This window comes from Polypterus senegalus, chromosome 12, assembly GCF_016835505.1.
Source record: "Polypterus senegalus isolate Bchr_013 chromosome 12, ASM1683550v1, whole genome shotgun sequence".
NCBI lineage: Eukaryota > Metazoa > Chordata > Cladistia > Polypteriformes > Polypteridae > Polypterus > Polypterus senegalus.
The window spans coordinates 129,047,795-129,066,103 of NC_053165.1; the positions used below are offsets into that span (position 1 = coordinate 129,047,795).

Below are 18,309 nucleotides of genomic sequence, written 5' to 3' on the forward strand. Positions count from 1 at the left end.
GACTTTCGCGGTTTTTAAATGTAAGCACATCTAAATATATATCACGGATTTTTCGCTGGTTCGCCGCTTTCTGCAGAAAATGGGTCTTTTAATTTATGGTACACGCTTCCTCAGTTTGTTTGCCCAGTTGATTTTATACAAGGGAAGCTACTGGCGGATGGCTTAGAAGCTACCCAATCAGAGCATGTATTACATATTAACTAAAACTCCTCAATGCTATAAGATATGTTTCCCGCGCGGTGCTTGTTTGCTTCTCTCTATCTTTCTCACTCTCTCTGCCTGACGGAGGGGGTGTGAGCAGAGGGGCTGTTTGCACAGAGGACACGGACGCTCCTCTACGAAATGCCGCTTTATCGCGGTGCTTCTGTATACTTAAAAGCACGTATTGATTTTTTTAAATTGTTTGCTTTTCTTAGTGAGCACTCTCTGACATTCTCTGCTCCTGATGGCGCTCCTTTGAAGATAAGATATGTTTGCATTCTTTTAATTGTGAGAAAGAACTGTCATCTCTGTCTTGTAATGGAGCACAGTTTAAACCTTTGACTAAAGGGTGTTATTTCATGTCTAGAGGGCTCTAATAATGTTAACAGGGTGGGAGAGTTTATAAGGGCTTAAAATATACAAAAATAACCATACAAACATATGGTTTCTACTTCGCGGATTTTCACTTATCGCGGGGGGGTCTGGAACGCAACCCCCGCGATCGAGGAGGGATTACTGTACAGGGGACTGCTGGATGCTGTTGCTGCGAAAGCACAAGACCATAATCTCTGCGCTGGACAATTGATCATTCTTCCCTCTACCTTTCAAGGCAGTCCAAGGTACATGCAACAGAACTACCAAGACACGATGGCAATTGTCCGCAAATGTGGAAAGCCTGACTTATTCCTAACCTTCACCTGCAATCCTGCTTGGCCGGAAATCTCTAACACCATTTCCCATCATGAGCAACCAGAACACAGGCCTAACATCGTTGCTCGCGTCTTTCAAATCAAACTGAGAGATTTCCTAACAGATATTCTGGAGAGGAATATTTTCGGCAATGTTCTCGCTTACATCTTCATCATTGAGTTCCAAAAACTAAGATTGCCTCATTGCCATATGTTACTTACACTTGACTCACAATCCAAAATAAGGACCAAAGATGACATAGACAAATATGTCTACGCTGAGCTTCCAAATCCTGAAATGCACCCTTGACTTTTCCAAATTGTCACTAAATGCATGGTACATGGTCCGTGTGGAATGCTCAACGCCAACTCACCTTGCATGAAAGACAGCACGTGTACCAAAAATTTCCCAAAGGACTTCAATGCAGAGACTCAAGAAAACACACAAGGATACCCCATATACCGCCAAAGGCAGGGGTGAACTGCCACTGTTGGCAAATACGATATCGACAACTGTTGGATAGTTCCTTACAGTTCCTGGCTTTCTCAGAAATTCAATGCTCATTTTAATGTTGAAGTTTGCGCATCCATTCAATGTATCAAGTATCTATATAAGCATTTCTATAAAGGACACAACGCTGCATCCATTGCACTTCACAGGGAGCCAGCCGATGATGTTTTCCTATATGACAAAATACAGACTTTCCTTGACGGTAGGTATGTTAGTGCTCCTGAGGCTATGTGGCGTTTGAACGAGTGCAGTCTTTCAGAAAAATCTCACGCTATTACACGATTACCAGTTCATCTGCCAAAACACCAAGACATCTTCTTTCATGAGGGTCACGAAGAACAAGCGCTACAAAGACAAGCCAACAAAAACACTATGCTCTTAGCATGGTTTGAACTTAACAAGACAGATCCCGAAGCAGTGGAGTTACGTTACACCGATGTTCCCCAACATTACACATTCCAACAGTCCTCTGGAAAAAGGAAAAAGAGAATCAGAGGAGGCACAAAAGTGATTGGTAGAACGCCTGTTGTTGCCATTAACGACACTGAACGTTATTTCCTCAGACTTCTCCTTACCTGTTCCGTAGGCGTCACAAGTTTCCACCATCTACGAACTGTCAATGGCGTCCAATGTAACACTTTCAAAGAAGCGCGCCAACAATTACTGTAGGTCTTCTTAAAGACAACAAGATATGGCAGGATACTCTTACAGAGGCATCCCAGATACGAATGCCACCATTCTTGTGACAACTTTTCGTTTTCATCTGTGTCTTCAGCGAACCACACACGTTCCACGCCTTTGGGACACGCATAAACTCTCCCTTTCTGAGGACCTTCTCACAAAATATTCCACATGCACCGCTTGCATATATGCTCTCGCGGAAATTAATGACATGCTGCAACCACATGGCCTCAACCTGCACAAATTACACCTACACCCCACTGACATTCTTCCACTATGTCATTCATCTCCCACCTTCGACGCTCAGGCTGAACACTCCCACGCTATGAAACACTACGACAAACTCAACACAGAACAGAAACACACTGCTGACATGTTGCATGCTGCGATTCCCATCCGCGACAAACATGCTTCTTCTTAGACGGTCCTGCAGGAACAGGGGAAACCTTTGTTTACAAAACCCTAATTCATACCATCAGAGCTAGTTGAGACATTCCTACAACCATAGCATCTACAGGAATAGCTGCAACTGTTACTTGTTGGACGTACTGCATATTCCGTTTTTAAAATACCGTTGAAGCTGACTACTACTTTCACATGCAACATCAAACCTACCTCGCCACACGCTCAACATCTTCTACAATCCAAATTGATAATATGGGACGAGGCGCTAAAGAAACATGCATACGCATTTCAAGCAGTTGACTGGTTATTACATGACTTCATGGGTGACACACAGCCATTTGGAGGGAAAACAATAATATTGGGTGGAAATTTCCGACAAATACTCCCCGTCATTATGCGTGGCTCCCGAGCTCTTACTGTCGCCAGTTGCACTAACAAGAAACCTTTGTGGCATCACACGCATGAATTACACTGACGACAAATATGAGAGCTCTTCCTCACAAACAACACTTCGCAAAATGGCTCCTCGATGTTGAGGATGGGAAAAATGGAACACCTATAACATTACCTTCACATTGCTTTCCTTTTAATTCTGATCCAGTTCAACAACTATATGGTGATATCGACTTCTCAACTGTCACTCTGGAACAACTCAGTACGCGAGCTACTGTATATTAAGCATCAGCAACGGAGACTCGCTACACCTTAATGAACAAGTACTGAAATGTATCCCTACCGCCGAAGTAACTTTCACCAGCGTTGACTATATTAAGCATCACCAACGGAGACTCGCTACACCTTAATGAACAAGTACTGAAACGTATCCCTACCGACGAACTAACTTTCACCAGCGTTGACTCCATCGTCACAGACGATCCCGCAGATCAACTTTCATTCCCCGAAGAATTTCTCAACAGTCTTACTCCCACTGGCATGATTCATGATTCAAATTTGCCTTTTACTTTTACACGCAGACAGGTTCCTGTTAGATTAGCCATTGCAATGACAATTAATAAGGCACAGGGCCAAACTTTCAAAAAGATATGCCTGTATCTGCCAAAACCAGTTTTCAGTCACGGACAATTGTATGTTGCTCTCTCCAGAGTTCCATCTTTTCATTCACTCACAGTCGTATCCTCAAACCCACCCCATTTGGACAGCTGTGTCTTTCAGGAAGTGTTCACCCATCAATAAATAAATTATGTGGCGTATACTATGCCGTGGGTCGGCTAGTAAATAAATATATGGGTAAGCACATTAATAATTAACAGAACTTGCCCAATCAGGATCTGTAGGCTGGACAGTTACACGGTAATAAGTTAATTTTCCATCTTCTCGTTCCTGGATTATTAGTTGGTCCTTTGGAAAGCGTTTTATTAGTTGGTTGATCTCTGTTTCTCTAAGTTGCTTGGCCAGTTCAGCTGTAAGCTCATGTAGTTTCACCTCCTCACAGGGAGCTCTTTTGTGGACTGTGGAAGAAGGTCTCCACTTTTCATTACATTTTTCCCTTATTCCGGAGTAATGCATCAGAGGTGGTAGCTGCTCGGGATGCCAAAATCTGCATTTGTCTTCCCATGTACAACAACCAGACAAAAAGAATTTGCATGGTTTGCTAAACTTATCTTTTCCTTTGTGTAAGACAGAACCACTGTTTTTCAAATCAGCATTCTTTTCAGAAACATTCTGAACTTGACAAGAGTCTTTGAGGACTTCCGATATCTCAGCATCATATCCACTACTGTCCTGTGGTTTCTGCTCATAACTCTCTGCTCCTTGTAGCTCTTCTTTTGCCTCAGGAAACTGATGTAGGAATTTACATCTTTTCCCAAACGCGCAGAGTCCTTGAGAATAAAATCGACAAAATCGAGGACTGCTTCTGTTACTTCTGGAGGCAGAGGTTTGGTTCAGGCTTTCTTTTTCTGTTTCAAGATCAGGCAGCCTTTCGGTTTTATCCATTTATAGCACAGACTGAAAAAGAAACACACTGCATTAGCCCACAAAGTTCAGTTAGAACAGGTTTTATAATACAACATTCTCAAACCAACTTTATTCAACTTAGGGTAATGGGAGAGAGCAGCCTGACAAACTTCGGTGTGTGGAACCATGGGGAGGATCCCAGCCCATTGCAAGGGCCCATTCATAGCGACAGAGTATCCATTGGGCTACCCCCTATAAACATCAAATTACTTCCAAATATGGATGCTTGCCCAAAATTTTTAATTTTTGCTAAAATAGATTAAAATTTCTGGAAAATTGAGTTTTTGAAGTGAAGTTCCCACTCTCTCCATCATTCACTGGTCCACCATTGAAGACGTACCTTTAATTAATAAGCTTGGTCTAATTTAAATGAGGTTCACATTTTTGAAATATTCTGATTTTCCGAAAATATTTATTTAAAAACATTTTCCAAAAAATGCATGCTTTTCAGACATTGTGAGCATAAGATTGAATACCTGATATTTGGATTAATATGAGTAACTTGAGATTTTCTAAATGATTTTTATATTGTTTGCAACTATGAAGTATTGGTCCCCATTGAAACCCACTATATCATAAACTTTGTGATGTCCATTCTCCATAAAAACACAAGATTAAAAAGTTTTCTCAGTCATCACTACAAACAACATGGGGTAAGTAGCAGATGTGTCTTTAAAAGAAAAGTGTGCAAAAATTCAATTCACTTTTAGAAGGGAATGTACTATGCAAGTCACCTAAATCAATAAGCTGGGGAGTAGTGATGAAAATTTAGAGGAAGGAGGGACATGACCTCTTAAGTTAGGGCCCTATGATTTCCACGATGCGGAAAACACAGAAGGAATCATGGGATTAATCCATAAAAACGGATTTTAGATTTAAAAATGGAAATGCGTGGAATTTAGAGACTGAAGGGATGGCCGTTACAAAACTTCCCAATAAATTAGACAATTGAATAATCTGTAGTTCTATCATTCAGATACTATTTTCTAGTTTGTTGTTTTCCAAGAGAATGCTATTCTTTGTAGAAATTCAGTTGTGCCTCTGTTTGTGCATGTGTTTCCTGCATGTCTTCTCATTAAAGGCACGTGAATTAGCTAGCTGCACAAGACAGAAATGTCGAAGCAAGCAGTATCAGATACTCTATATCGAAAAAAATAAGAAACACAAACTTAACTGCAAAATTGAGGGCACAACAATATCCCAGTGACTTATGAATCTGGACAACAACTTTTCTGCAAGTTTTGCCAGCATACCATAGACAGGACACAAAAAGATACTTGCAATGGTCACATCAAATTTAAAACCCATCTCAAGAACAAGGAGAAATTAAGATCAAAAAGTGAAATAACAAAATGGTCAGATGCAAGTTTCTGGAGGACTTCGTGGTCATACGAGTCAGGCATACCGCTCGAAAAAATGATGAAGATGCATCCTTTCTTAATTTAATATTTGTAAACCAGAAGGCGCAATTCCAGAAAATGAGAGGAACCTTTGTTAAACTCATTTGCCCCATGTCTTTGATCTTCGAAAGATTTGCGACAATAAAATTTATGTTTTAGTTGATGAAACCACAAATAGCCGAGACCACATAGTTCTCATCATAGTGATAGGTGTGTAAACATTTGGCTGTATGGTAATTCTTTTATGTAGGCAGTTCTAATTGTACATGAAACTATATTCAACCAGTATTAACAGTCTTTCCCGTAGAAGAATGTTATTAGTGAACGGCACTGGTTGTAAACGGGTTCCCTTTTAAAAATTAACAAAGATGTTTCCGAATTTAATGAATGTTTTGCCTTGCAGTGACGAGGCACACAAGGTCCAGATTTGACTCTTCCATTATAAACTCGGCACCTACAAACCTGGGCAGAAAAGCAGGCTTCTCCTCAGATGCAACGAGCCATTAAAAGTGGGTCTCTGTTTCTTTTTTTCTGTTTAAATCCCAGATTTAGAGTCTTGCAGATTAGTTTGCTTTTGCTTTATAATTATTTTAATATATGGAGTAGATGAAGCTACAGATGTAATGATGCACATTTCAATCTGTAAACATTTAAGGTTTAAGAATCTTTAGAAATAATTTACATAATTACAATTACAGGTACTGGAGAACAGTACTTTATGGCAGATGTTATCTTTATGGAGAGCTGCCACTTTTCCACCGTTTCACAGGCAGCACTTCAATCTCTTCACAACAACCAGCTGAATCTTAATGACATTTTAGCAGTGGTTACAGACCATGAATCATACTACCTGAAAGCATACCAGGAATGGGGTTATTCCTAATAGCATACATTCAGCCTGCTTGGGTCATGTCATCAGTTTGGTAGGAGAGACCTGGCATCACTATAAATACTTTAGTAAAGCTGCATCACTAGTAATGTGGGTAAAGTCTGCCTTCTTCAAGAAGCCTGCCAGGAAACCCTGAGGCAGGAAAAACCAAGCAGAAGACCTGGTTCAAATCAGCAGGGTACCTCGCTGAACATATTCACCTCTACAAAAAGTTCTTTCTGGCTGAGAACACATCACCTCAGGCTTTAAAAAAATAACATAGACCCTAAAAGTTAAATTAACCTTCATCTCAGGATGCATCAAACTAGTAACAGCTCTTACAATTCTGGAGGGCACTCACTGTCCTACTGCAGTCTTAGCATGCAGCATAGTGGAGGTTCTGGGCTCCTATCTGATGAATGGAACTGCAAAATAAGGTTCAGTTGTGCTAGTGTGCGGTTTCATTAAAAGGAATGTAAAGTGTCATTTCATTATTGTTTGTTTCTGAATCAAGGAAAAATAAAACGATGAAAACCAAAAATCAAATCAATCAATCAAAAAAAAAAAAAAACAGAATCTGTGAAAAGATAAAAAGGATTCCATAGGGCCCTACCAAGTAAAACTAGGAAGAATGTGCTTGTTAACCCAGATCTGTGGAGTTGGTACACAAAACCTTTCACTCCAACTCCTCAATTTAGGGTACCACTGACTCCAATTCCTCTATTTGCAATTTATTTGTCACACAATGCGACTCTTCAATTCCACCCAGGGGAGGTAATCGTTAACACTACACAAGATTATAGACTGTTACACCTACCTCACACTCTCCACCTTGCATTTTTTAACTTGCACTGCGCTTTTATTGCTCTTTAATTAATATTGCTTTTATCAGTATGCTGCTGGTGGAGTATGTGAATTTCCCCCTGCGGATTAATAAAGTATCTATCTATCTATCTATCTATTTAAGCCAATATACAGGACTGGTCAAATGTCTAGGGTCACCCAACTCATGTTTTTGATAGAAATTGATAAGACAATTCCAGGATGCTAAGCATAATAGTACGCTTTTCTATTCAGCTTCTATTCAATGACTGTGTTATTTTGTCCATTTTAACCATTTCTTTTAATTTGACAGTTTCACTCACATATGGCTTTTTCTTTGAATCTCTGCCTCTAAAGCCACCAACCCAGAATCATCTTTTCCCTATTGCAAATGACACTGGCGTTTGGTATGTATTTTTGAATAAATACCAGAAATGTATGTATTTTTAAATTTAGAACTTAATTTTAGGAATGCAAGTATCTTGCAACACAAACGAACAAGATAGCAGGTTTCAGTGGTGCTAATGAAGTTAAAAAGGTTTCTCTAATAACCAATTTGCACGTAAGCATGGCTAATTGAGGATAAGCTCAGAGAGTTTATCATTATAAAACTGCTAGAATTGCTGCTGAAAATGGGCTTTGCAGATATGACAGTAATAAATTAAAAATCAGTCATTTTAAGCAGTAATGGCCATTATACACACTAGCAATGCCTTGGCTATATTTTATAATTCAATTTAATGGAATGTTGTTAAAAAAAGAAATTAATTTCTATCAAACACATGAAAATTTCTTGGCAACTCCAAACCTTTGAACAGCAGTATATTTACTGTTGACTGAAAGCACACATCATACAAGATACAAAGCATTTTATAACTGCCAACGTGTATCATCTGGTTACTCTTTAACACCGTAATCTATTAAAGTTTGAGTTTAAAGGCTGTAGCGTTGTCATTGTGGCTTTTTTACATTATTTATTTAAAAAGCTACAAACTTTGAGGAATATTACAACATTAAAAGAGAGGTTATACTTTTTATCAAAAAACCAAAAGAAAAAGGTTAATTCGAATACGAGTATATGTGAATTTGAGAATTTTAACATATATTATAATTTACATTTCGTTGGAATCTGTACATTTTTACCGACTCCAACTCCAGTAACACAATAATTGCTTCTGCCTCCAGACTCCACAGCCCTGCTTTCGCCATAGTTAAATTTCTGATAAGATAATGGATTGAAATTGCACATTTTGACAAACTGTCATTATTGGGTTAACTTCACTTACGCAGAATCCCAAAAAAAATAAATAAATTCAGCTGTTTAAACAGAAAATAAAAATCTACATGACAGAAGAAATAAAATTTATTTTAATATAGCAGATATGTGGTTATATGCAACAAATAGTAAAAAGTGTAAGCATCATTTGATAAAAATCTCAAAATGGCAAACAATATAGCAATAGTCAATATAATTTTAGTAGAAAACTTCCGTTATTACAATGTAAGCCTGCTTTGTGTACATACAACATAATGCACATATTTTAACATGACATTTGGTCCGAACATTTAATTGCTATGTGACATCTCTCTAAACATAACCTTAACTCTTTACTGCTCAGAACTCTGTAACCCAAGTTAAAAGCTCTCTCTTCTCTACTGCATTCATCTATGCTACTTGTCTTTCATCCTATGTCACCTCTTTAGACTGTTTTGTGAAGTTTTACATTAAAAGTATTTGTATGGTTCTCTACATTAGTAATGCCTTTTTAATTATTGCTCAATGCGAAAAGAACAATACAAAACTGAAAAGGATTTTGACAGAAGGACCTTTATTGAAATACTTTATGATTACCATTTACAGTACCTCTGAAAAGTCTGGATGCACCTGCAGCGTTTTATATTTTTGATAGAAATTGATACCTTTCTATTAAGATGGCATTAACACATTGACTGCTGGACCATTTATTACCAGAACACTGCAACATAGGTATGTGCATTTATGATAAAAAATTAGCTCCATCAAAACTCGTGAAAAATGTATTAGAAAGCAACAGTTTTATTATCAACAGTAACTCTGTCAAAATGTAAATAATGTAATTATTTTCACCAGCAACATGACTAACAATCTCCATTTGAATACACTCCTACTACACAATTACTTTTACTTTGTGATTATTATAATTTTTTTTTTACAATTAGCTCTTACACTAGGCAAATATTTGTATTAAAACTATTTGATCTCTGACCCAGTCTTGCTCTGCTCTCGGCTGTGCTGGTATGCACAATGTTAAACAAGATAAACAACCTGGCTCAAACAAGGCACAGTAGAGTAAACATCCCAACTTCTGGCTCCTGTTTATCAGCAACTTACAAGGTCATGAGAACATATTCACTAGTCTAATTACCGTAACTGTACATGTAAGAACTGCAGTCAACAGCTCTAAATTACTCCAATCCAATGTCTGTGTTGTTCTTCCCATTTTAGCCTTTTCTTTTTGTTTGAAATTCTGCCACTAAGCCCAGTATCTCAAAATCTGGCACCCTGCCTGGGGTTTGTTTCCTGCCTTGCTCCCAGTGTTTGCTGGGATTGGCTTCAGCAGACCCTCGTGACCTTGTTGTTAGGATATAGCGGGTTGGATAATGGATAGTTAATGATAGGCTCAGGGAGTTTAAAGACACAGCGAGGAATGGCTGCTGAAAATAAAGCTTTGTAGTCATATGTAAATAATAAATGAAAAAAATCAGTCAATTAAAGCAGTAATACCCATTACAAACACTAGTAATGTCTTAGCTAGTTTTAAGTCAATTTAATGATATCTTAATAAAAGAAGGTATAAATTTCTATCAAAAGCATGAACCTTTCAGAATGTGTCCAATCTTCCGAGTGGTTGTTACCTGCATAAGCTGTGGAGTTACACATTACAATAATTTTAAAAGCATTGTTAAAAGTTTTCAAAGATTAACATCACCACTGAATCATGGCAGTCAATAGTCAAAGATTCCCAACACCGGTTATTGGTTAACACATTTCTATTTATTGTTAATCAATTTCTCTCATTTGCATCTAGTGAAGCATTCAGGAATTAGTCATACAATAATATGAGGAGATACTAACATTAATGCTGTGGCTTTAATTCCTTATGTTTACCAAAGAAATGTGAGGAAAAAAGATTTTTAACTCAAGAGGTGCTGACCTCTTATGAAGCTGAAGGCATCAAACAAACTTCAAATAAATTACAAAAGGTTAAAAGTTCTGTCCGCTTAATAATGAGCTCAAATGTACAAAGAGTATTAGGGCCACAGAGAAGAAAACAATTAGGGAGACAGTGAAGAAAAAAAGGTCTATTTCATGATTAAAGATCAAATTTACACTTAAAACTCGTAGTTTATTTTTGTGATTAAAGCAGATCGTCGTAAACTCCATCTTAAAATCATTGTTTAATGTATTAGACTTTCTCAAACACCACTGTAACTAAGCTGGCATATTAAACCTTTTTTTCCTTCATTCGCTGTCGCTAACTAATACTCTTCCTTACGCATGTCAAAGTACAGTAGCTCTGCGGATTCCTCACAAAACCCATATTTAGGCCTCATCGCCCTTACGATTTTAACCGTGATTGAGGAAAAAGTCTGTAGGTTGAAAAAGAAACGCCTTACAGGTTCTCAGCTGACTTATTCCTGAAATACACGGCAAATGCCAGGGTCGTCTGCAACAAAGAAAACATGAACCATAATACCCGTAAATGGCGTTTTAATCCCGGTATCAACAAATGCTGTTGACAAGTTACAAGCAATCTCAATTATAAAATACATGACGCTGTAAGATAAAAACGTATATCAAACGTACCAAACGTACGTCAACTTCGATTAAAACAACCACTTACCTCTTGTAATTTTTTGACCACTTCGCACTTTGCTTAAATTTTTTCTTCCGGTTTAGGTCAGCAAAAACATAACCTGGGCTAATGCTGCCATCTACAGGACAATACGTAAAATGTTACATATTTTGACTTTCGAACTTTGCATCTTATTGGTGAGAAGCTGTTTTTTTCATAGTAAATTGCTGTTATTTATAGATGCATGCAGATATAACTTTCTACATGAACACAATGATCCGCACTAAGTTTGGTAAACTTGCTATGTATCGATTTACTAACAGTACATGGCGTTTTCAAGTTAACGGTCTAGAATGTGTGAATTTCCCATTGGGATTAATAAAGTATCTACAGATGCCGGTCATAAAATTAGAATATCATGACAAAGTTGATTTATTTCAGTACAGTAATTCCATTCAAAAAGTGAAACTTGTATATTAGATTCATTCATTACACACAGACTGATGTATTTCAAATGTTTATTTCTTTTAATTTTAATGATTATAACTGACAACTAATGAAAGTCCCAAATTCAATATCTCGGAAAATTAGAATATCAATTAAGAACAATGCAAAAAATGTTGGGGCTCCTCTGACCTGGATTACTGCAGCAATGCGGCGTGGCATGGAGTCGATCAGTCTGTGGCACTGCTCAGGTGTTATGAGAGCCCATGTTGCTCTGATAGTGGCCTTCAGCTCTTCTGAATTGTTGGGTCTGGCGTATTGCATCTTCCTCTTCACAATACCCCATAGATTTTCTATGGGGTTAAGGTCAGGCGAGTTTGCTGACCAATCAAGAACAGGGATACCATGGTCCTTAAACCAGGTACTGGTAGTTTTGGCACTTTGTGCAGGTGCCCGGTCCTGTTGGAAAATGAAATCTGCATCTGCATAAAGCTCGTCAGAAGCAGGAAGCATGAAGTGCTCTAAAACTTCCTGGTAGACGGCTGCATTGACCTTGGACCTCAAAAAACACAATGGACCAACACCAGCAGATGACATGGCACCCCAAACCATCACTGACTGTGGAAACTTTACACTGGACCTCAAGCAACATGGATTCTGTGCCTTTCCTCTCTTCCTCCAGACTCTGGGACCTTGATTTCTAAAGGAAATGCAAAATTTACTTTCATCAGAGAACATAACTCAGCAGCAGTCCAGTCCTTTTTGACTTTAGCCCAGGCGAGACGCTTCTGACGCTATCTCTTGTTCAAGAGTGGCTTGACACAAGAAATGCGACAGCTGAAACCCATGTCTTGCATACGTCTGTGCGTGGTGGTTCTTGAAGCACTGACTCCAGCTCCAGTCCACTCTTTGTGAATCTCCCCCACAGTTTTGAATGGGTTTTGTTTCACAATCCTCACCAGGGTGTGTTTATCCCTATTGCTTGTACACTTTTGTCTACCACATCTTGTCCTTCCCTTCGCCTATTAATGTGCTTGGACACAGAGCTCTGTGAACAGTCAGCCTCTTTAGCAATGGCCTTTTGTGTCTTGCCCTCCTTGTGCAAGGTGTCAATGGTCGTCTTTTGGATAATTGTCAAGTCAGCAGTCTTCCCCAGGATTGTGTAGCCCACAGAACTAGACCATTTAAAGGCTTTTGCAGGTGTTTGGAGTTAATTAGCTGATTAGAGTGTGGCACCAGGTGTCTTCAATATTGAACCTTTTCACAATATTCTAATTTTCCGAGATACTGAATTTGGGACTTTCATTAGTTGTCAGTTATAATCATCAAAATTAAAAAAAATAAACATTTGAAATACATCAGTCTGTGTGTAATGAATGAATCTAATATACAAGTTTCATTTTTTGAATGGAATTACTGAAATAAATCAACTTTGTTATGATATTCTAATTTTATGACCGGCACCATCTATCTAGACGCCTTGGGATCTGAACGATCACTAAGAGTTCTAGGGCAGGAACGCATATATATATATATATATATATATATATATATATATATATATATATATATATATATATATATATATATATATATATACTACAAAATACCAGCGCAGCGGAGAAGTAGTGTGTTAAAGAAGCAATGAAAAAGAAAAGGAAACATTTTGAAAATAACGTAACATGATTGTCAATGTAATTGTTTTGTCACTGTTGTGAGTGATGAGTGTTGTTGTCATATATATATATATATTTACACACACATACATAAACATATATATATATACATATCTATACATATACACATATATATATACATATATATCTACATATATACACATACATATACACACACACATAAATACATACACACACAAATACATATATATATACATACATACACACACACATATATAAACATATATATACATATACATACATATCTACATATATACACACACAGCTATTTCGTATCAGTGCAATACGCTGCTTGTTAAAACGGATAACTCCGCTCTTACGTGCAAGTCTGCGTGGATATTATGAACTATCGTATTTGTTCAAGTTCTATTTAAATTTTAAATAGAAGGAATTTTTATTTAGTCGACAGAAATATCTTTGGTAGGAATGGTAAAAACAGACAGGAATATTATTCGTGAATAAATCAACTCAAACCTTAAACAACTTATAATATTTTGCTCTCCATAAAAATTTATCCTGTCTAAATTATACAAGTTAGAAATAAAGTAAGCGTTAAAAGAACAAACATTCACATTTCTTTACTCTTATGTAATTTTATATAAAAATAAACTTAGATTTTAAATATCCCAAAAGATTTTGCTCTCCATAAAAATATATCCTGTCAAAATGATACAAATTCAAATATGAACATGCTGCATAACAAAACCTAGAAATATAAATGAAATGTGTTCTTTCAGCAATAACAAATCAAATCATTCAGTTTTCTTTGCTCATATGTCATTTTAGAGCTGGACGCCTGGCATCTTTTTTGGCCACAGGTTCGTTTCTGTTTGGTGTGAGGTTCTGTGTTGTGGAGATTCTCAGGATGGATTGCAGGTGCTCATCAGTGAGGCGACTCCTGTGTGCTGTTTTGTTAGTCTTTATCACTGAGAAGAGCTTCTCACACAGATATGTGCTACCAAACATGCACAAGGTTCGAGCCGCATGTAGACGGACTTTTTTTGTTCTTCGAAGTCACCAAAGCGCCGTGCAAACTCAGTGCGCTCAGTTTATCAGCAAAGTGCGTATTTGGGAACACCGTAGTGACGACTTGGTTTAACATTACTTGGCAACAGGGAAAGTGGGGCAAGGTGCACTGGTGCATTTGTGTCTCCCATAAAAGCAGCTTCACTTGAAATCACTTTGTGATTGTGCACGGGTTAAAACGTCCGCTGAAGTGTCAGATTCTTATTTAATTATGCTGCTTTCTGTATCTTCTGCATTGCATTCAGGTTAACCTGATGTTTTGTCTCATAGTGCCGTCTTAGATTAAATTCTGTAATTACAGCCACATTAGCTCCACAAATGAGACACACGGGTTTAGTAAACATATACTCAGCCTCCCATCGGTTTTTAAAGGCTCTATTTTCAGAATCAACTTTTCTCTTCAGCATCGTGTGAGCTAGCTTCGCAATAACTTGATTAACTCGTAAGTGTTCGGCAAGGCAGCTGAAGCGCTGCATTATGGGATCTGTAGTTTATTGTGTTACCAGCGCTTCATATACCCGGGCTTTAATAACAATAATACAGTATATAAAATGATCTCGCGGGCGGATATAATTACACGCCGGGCGGATGTGGCCCCGCCCTTGAGTTTGACACATATGGACTAAATAGAACTTGAAAAGATATATTTTTCAAATGTGATCGCGCAATGCAGATAGAGTTGACGCGCACTACAGCCTGCATGCCTCAATAAGTCATCCTTCCCTCGTCTTACTTTTTACCGTTCATCTAATGAATACACTGAGTATGGCTTTACCAAAACAATCATTGATGGCGAATAAAGTATCCATTATTCGAGTATGTAGATCGGGTTATATATATATATATATATATATATATATATATATATATATATATATATATATATATATATATATATATATATATATATATATATATATATATATATATATATATATATATATACCCGCGTATCGCAGCGAGAAGTAGTGTGTTAAAAAGCTAGAAAAGAAAAGGGAACATTTTAAAAATAACGTAACATGACTGTCAATATACAGTATTTGTTTTGTGAGTGTTACTGAGTGTTGCTGTCATCAAGGATTTGATTATCATTATTTCTTTCAATCAGGTTCGTATTTGTAGGATGTGTTGTGTTCAAGTTACATTCCGTGTTTGTCAATCGTTGTAAAGATGACAGGTTTCATTCATCGATTCGTTTCTTACTGCATCAATAAACAGCTCGTCTTCTTCTTTATCTGAGACCTGACACACTGCATGCACGGGTTTTTTTTACACTGTCTTCCTTTAGCGGGACATTGACTTTTTCCAACGTGTGCTTTGTTTTGGATTTATGAATATGCTTGTATGTATCAAACGCTTCATATTTTTGCTGCCTTTTCAATTGTGTAATTCAGTTTTGTTCAGCTCTTTGGAACTGTTGCTTTTATCTGTGCACTGCGTCAGTTCACGTGAGCCGCTCGGTGTACATGCATCGAAGTTTCCCAGCTGTGCTGGTGCCATCTCGTGCTATGTCCATTGCTTTATTTAATGTTACCTTAGTCCTGGCACTTAAAACTTTCTCTCGCAGTTTCGCTGAGTTTGTACCAAACACCACCCTGACCATCTCTTCTTCCTCTGCATAAACATAGTCCTTAACCCGTGAATATTTAGTGGGAGTTTGCTATTGGATTGCCGCGGACGGACGGCCTTATATGGGCAGGCACTAAATTACAAACGCCAGCGCAGCCTGTCTATGAACTTAATTTAAAGTGTAGGTTTACATCGTGCTTTGTTTCCGAAGTAGCAGAAGTCATGAATATGGTTGTATATGTCACTCGCCGCTTCTTATTGTTTCGCTGCCTTCTCAATTATATAATGCATGTTTTCTTCAGCGCTTTTTTTAGGTCTTCCTGGTTTTCTATGTACTGCGTGATTACGTGGGAGGCGTGATGATGTCACACGAAACTCCGCCCCCACGGCGTTGAAGCTCATCTCCATTACAGTAAATGGAGAAAAACTGCTTCCAGTTATGACCATTACGTGTAGAATTTCGATATAAAACCTGCCCAACTTTTGTAAGGAAGCTGTAAGGAATGAACCTGCAAAATTTCAGCCTTCCACCCACACGGGAAGTTGGAGAATTAGTGATGAGTCAGTGAGTGAGTGAGTCAGTGAGTGAGTGAGTGAGTGAGTGAGTGAGTGAGTGAGGGCTTGGCTTTGCCTTTTATTAGTATATATATATATATATATATATATATATATATATATATATATATATACTGCTCAAAAAATTTAAAGGAACACTTTTAATGAGAGTATAGCATCAAGTCAATGAAATTTCTGGGATACTGATCTGGTCAGTTAAGTAGCAGAGGGGGTTGTTAATCAGTTTCAGCTGCTTTGGTGTTAATGAAATTAACAACAGATGCACTAGAGGGGCAACAATGAGATGGACCCCCAAAACAGGAATGGTTTAACAGGTGGAGGCCACTGACATTTTTCCCTCCTCATCTTTTCTGACTGTTTCTTCACTAGTTTCACATTTGGCTACAGTCAGTGTCACTACTGGTACCACGAGGTGATACCTGGACCCTACAGAACTTGCACAGGTAGTCCAACTTCTCCAGAATGGCACATCAATATGTACCATTGCCAGAAGGTTTGCTGTGTCTTCTAGGACAGTCTCAAGGGCATGGAGGAGATTCCAGGAGACAAGCAGTTACTCTAGGAGAGCTAGACAGGGCCATAGAAGGTTCTTAACCCATTAGCAGGACCAGTATCTGCTCCTTTGGGAAAAGCAGAACAGGATGAGCACTGTCAGAGCCCTACAAAATGACCTCCAACAGGCCACTGGTGTGAATGTCTCTGACCAAACAACCAGAAAGACTTCATGAGGGTGACCCAAGGGCCCCATGTCCTCTAATGGGCCCTGAGCTCACTGCCCAGCAGCATGCAGCTCGATTGGCATTCGCCATAGAATACCAGAATTGGCAGATGCACCACTGGTGCCCTGTGCTTTACAGATGAGAGAGGTTCACCCTGAGCATGTGACAGAAGTGAAAGGGTCTGGAGAAGCCATGGAGAACATTATGCTGCCTGTAACATCATTCAGCATGAGCACTTTGGTGGTGGGTTAATGATTGTCTGGGGAGGCATATCCATGGAGGGTCACACAGACCGCTACAGGCTTGACAAAGGCACCTTGGCTGCCATTAGGTATCAGGATGAAATCCTTGGACCCATTGTCAGACCCTATGCTGGTGCAGTGGCTCCTGGTGCACGACAATTCCTGGCCTCATGTGGTGAGAGTATGCAGGCAGTTCCTGGAGGATGAAGGAATTGATACCATTGACTGGCCACCACACTTTCCTGACCTAAATCCAATAGAACACCTCTGGGACATTATGTTTTGGTCCATCCAATGCCACCAGGTTGCACCTCAGACTGTCCAGGAGCTCAGTGATGCCCTGGTCCAGATCTGGGAGGAGATCCCCACAACACCATCTGTCATCTCATTAGAAGCATGCACCGATGTTGTCAGGCATGTATACAAGAACACAGGGGCCATACAAAGTGCTGCGTACAATTTTGAGTTGCTTTAATTAAATTTTCGCAAAATGGACTAGCCTGCCACATAATTTTTTCACTTTGATTTTTGGGGCGTCTTTGAATTCAGGGCTCTGTAGGTTGATCATTTTCATTTCCATCAAACGATGTGGCATCCTTTCGTTCCTAACACATTACCCAGTCTATATCAGTATAGATATCCAGGA

General features: G+C 38.5%; 1 protein-coding gene across 1 annotated transcript in view; it reads right to left on the reverse strand.

Moving 5' to 3' along the window:
• si:dkey-24l11.2 (uncharacterized protein LOC100034462 homolog) overlaps positions 1–11,523 on the reverse strand; it is an 82,905-nt gene extending 71,382 nt beyond the window's left edge. Inside the window, exons 1-2 of the mRNA XM_039773416.1 lie at positions 11,439–11,523; positions 3,766–4,455 (exon numbers count right to left, since the gene is read on the reverse strand). Of these exons, the coding sequence (XP_039629350.1) occupies positions 3,766–4,443 (678 nt within the window). The 5' untranslated portion in view covers positions 4,444–4,455; positions 11,439–11,523. The remainder of the gene's footprint in view (positions 1–3,765; positions 4,456–11,438) is intronic.
• Positions 11,524–18,309: the final 6,786 nt, after the last annotated feature.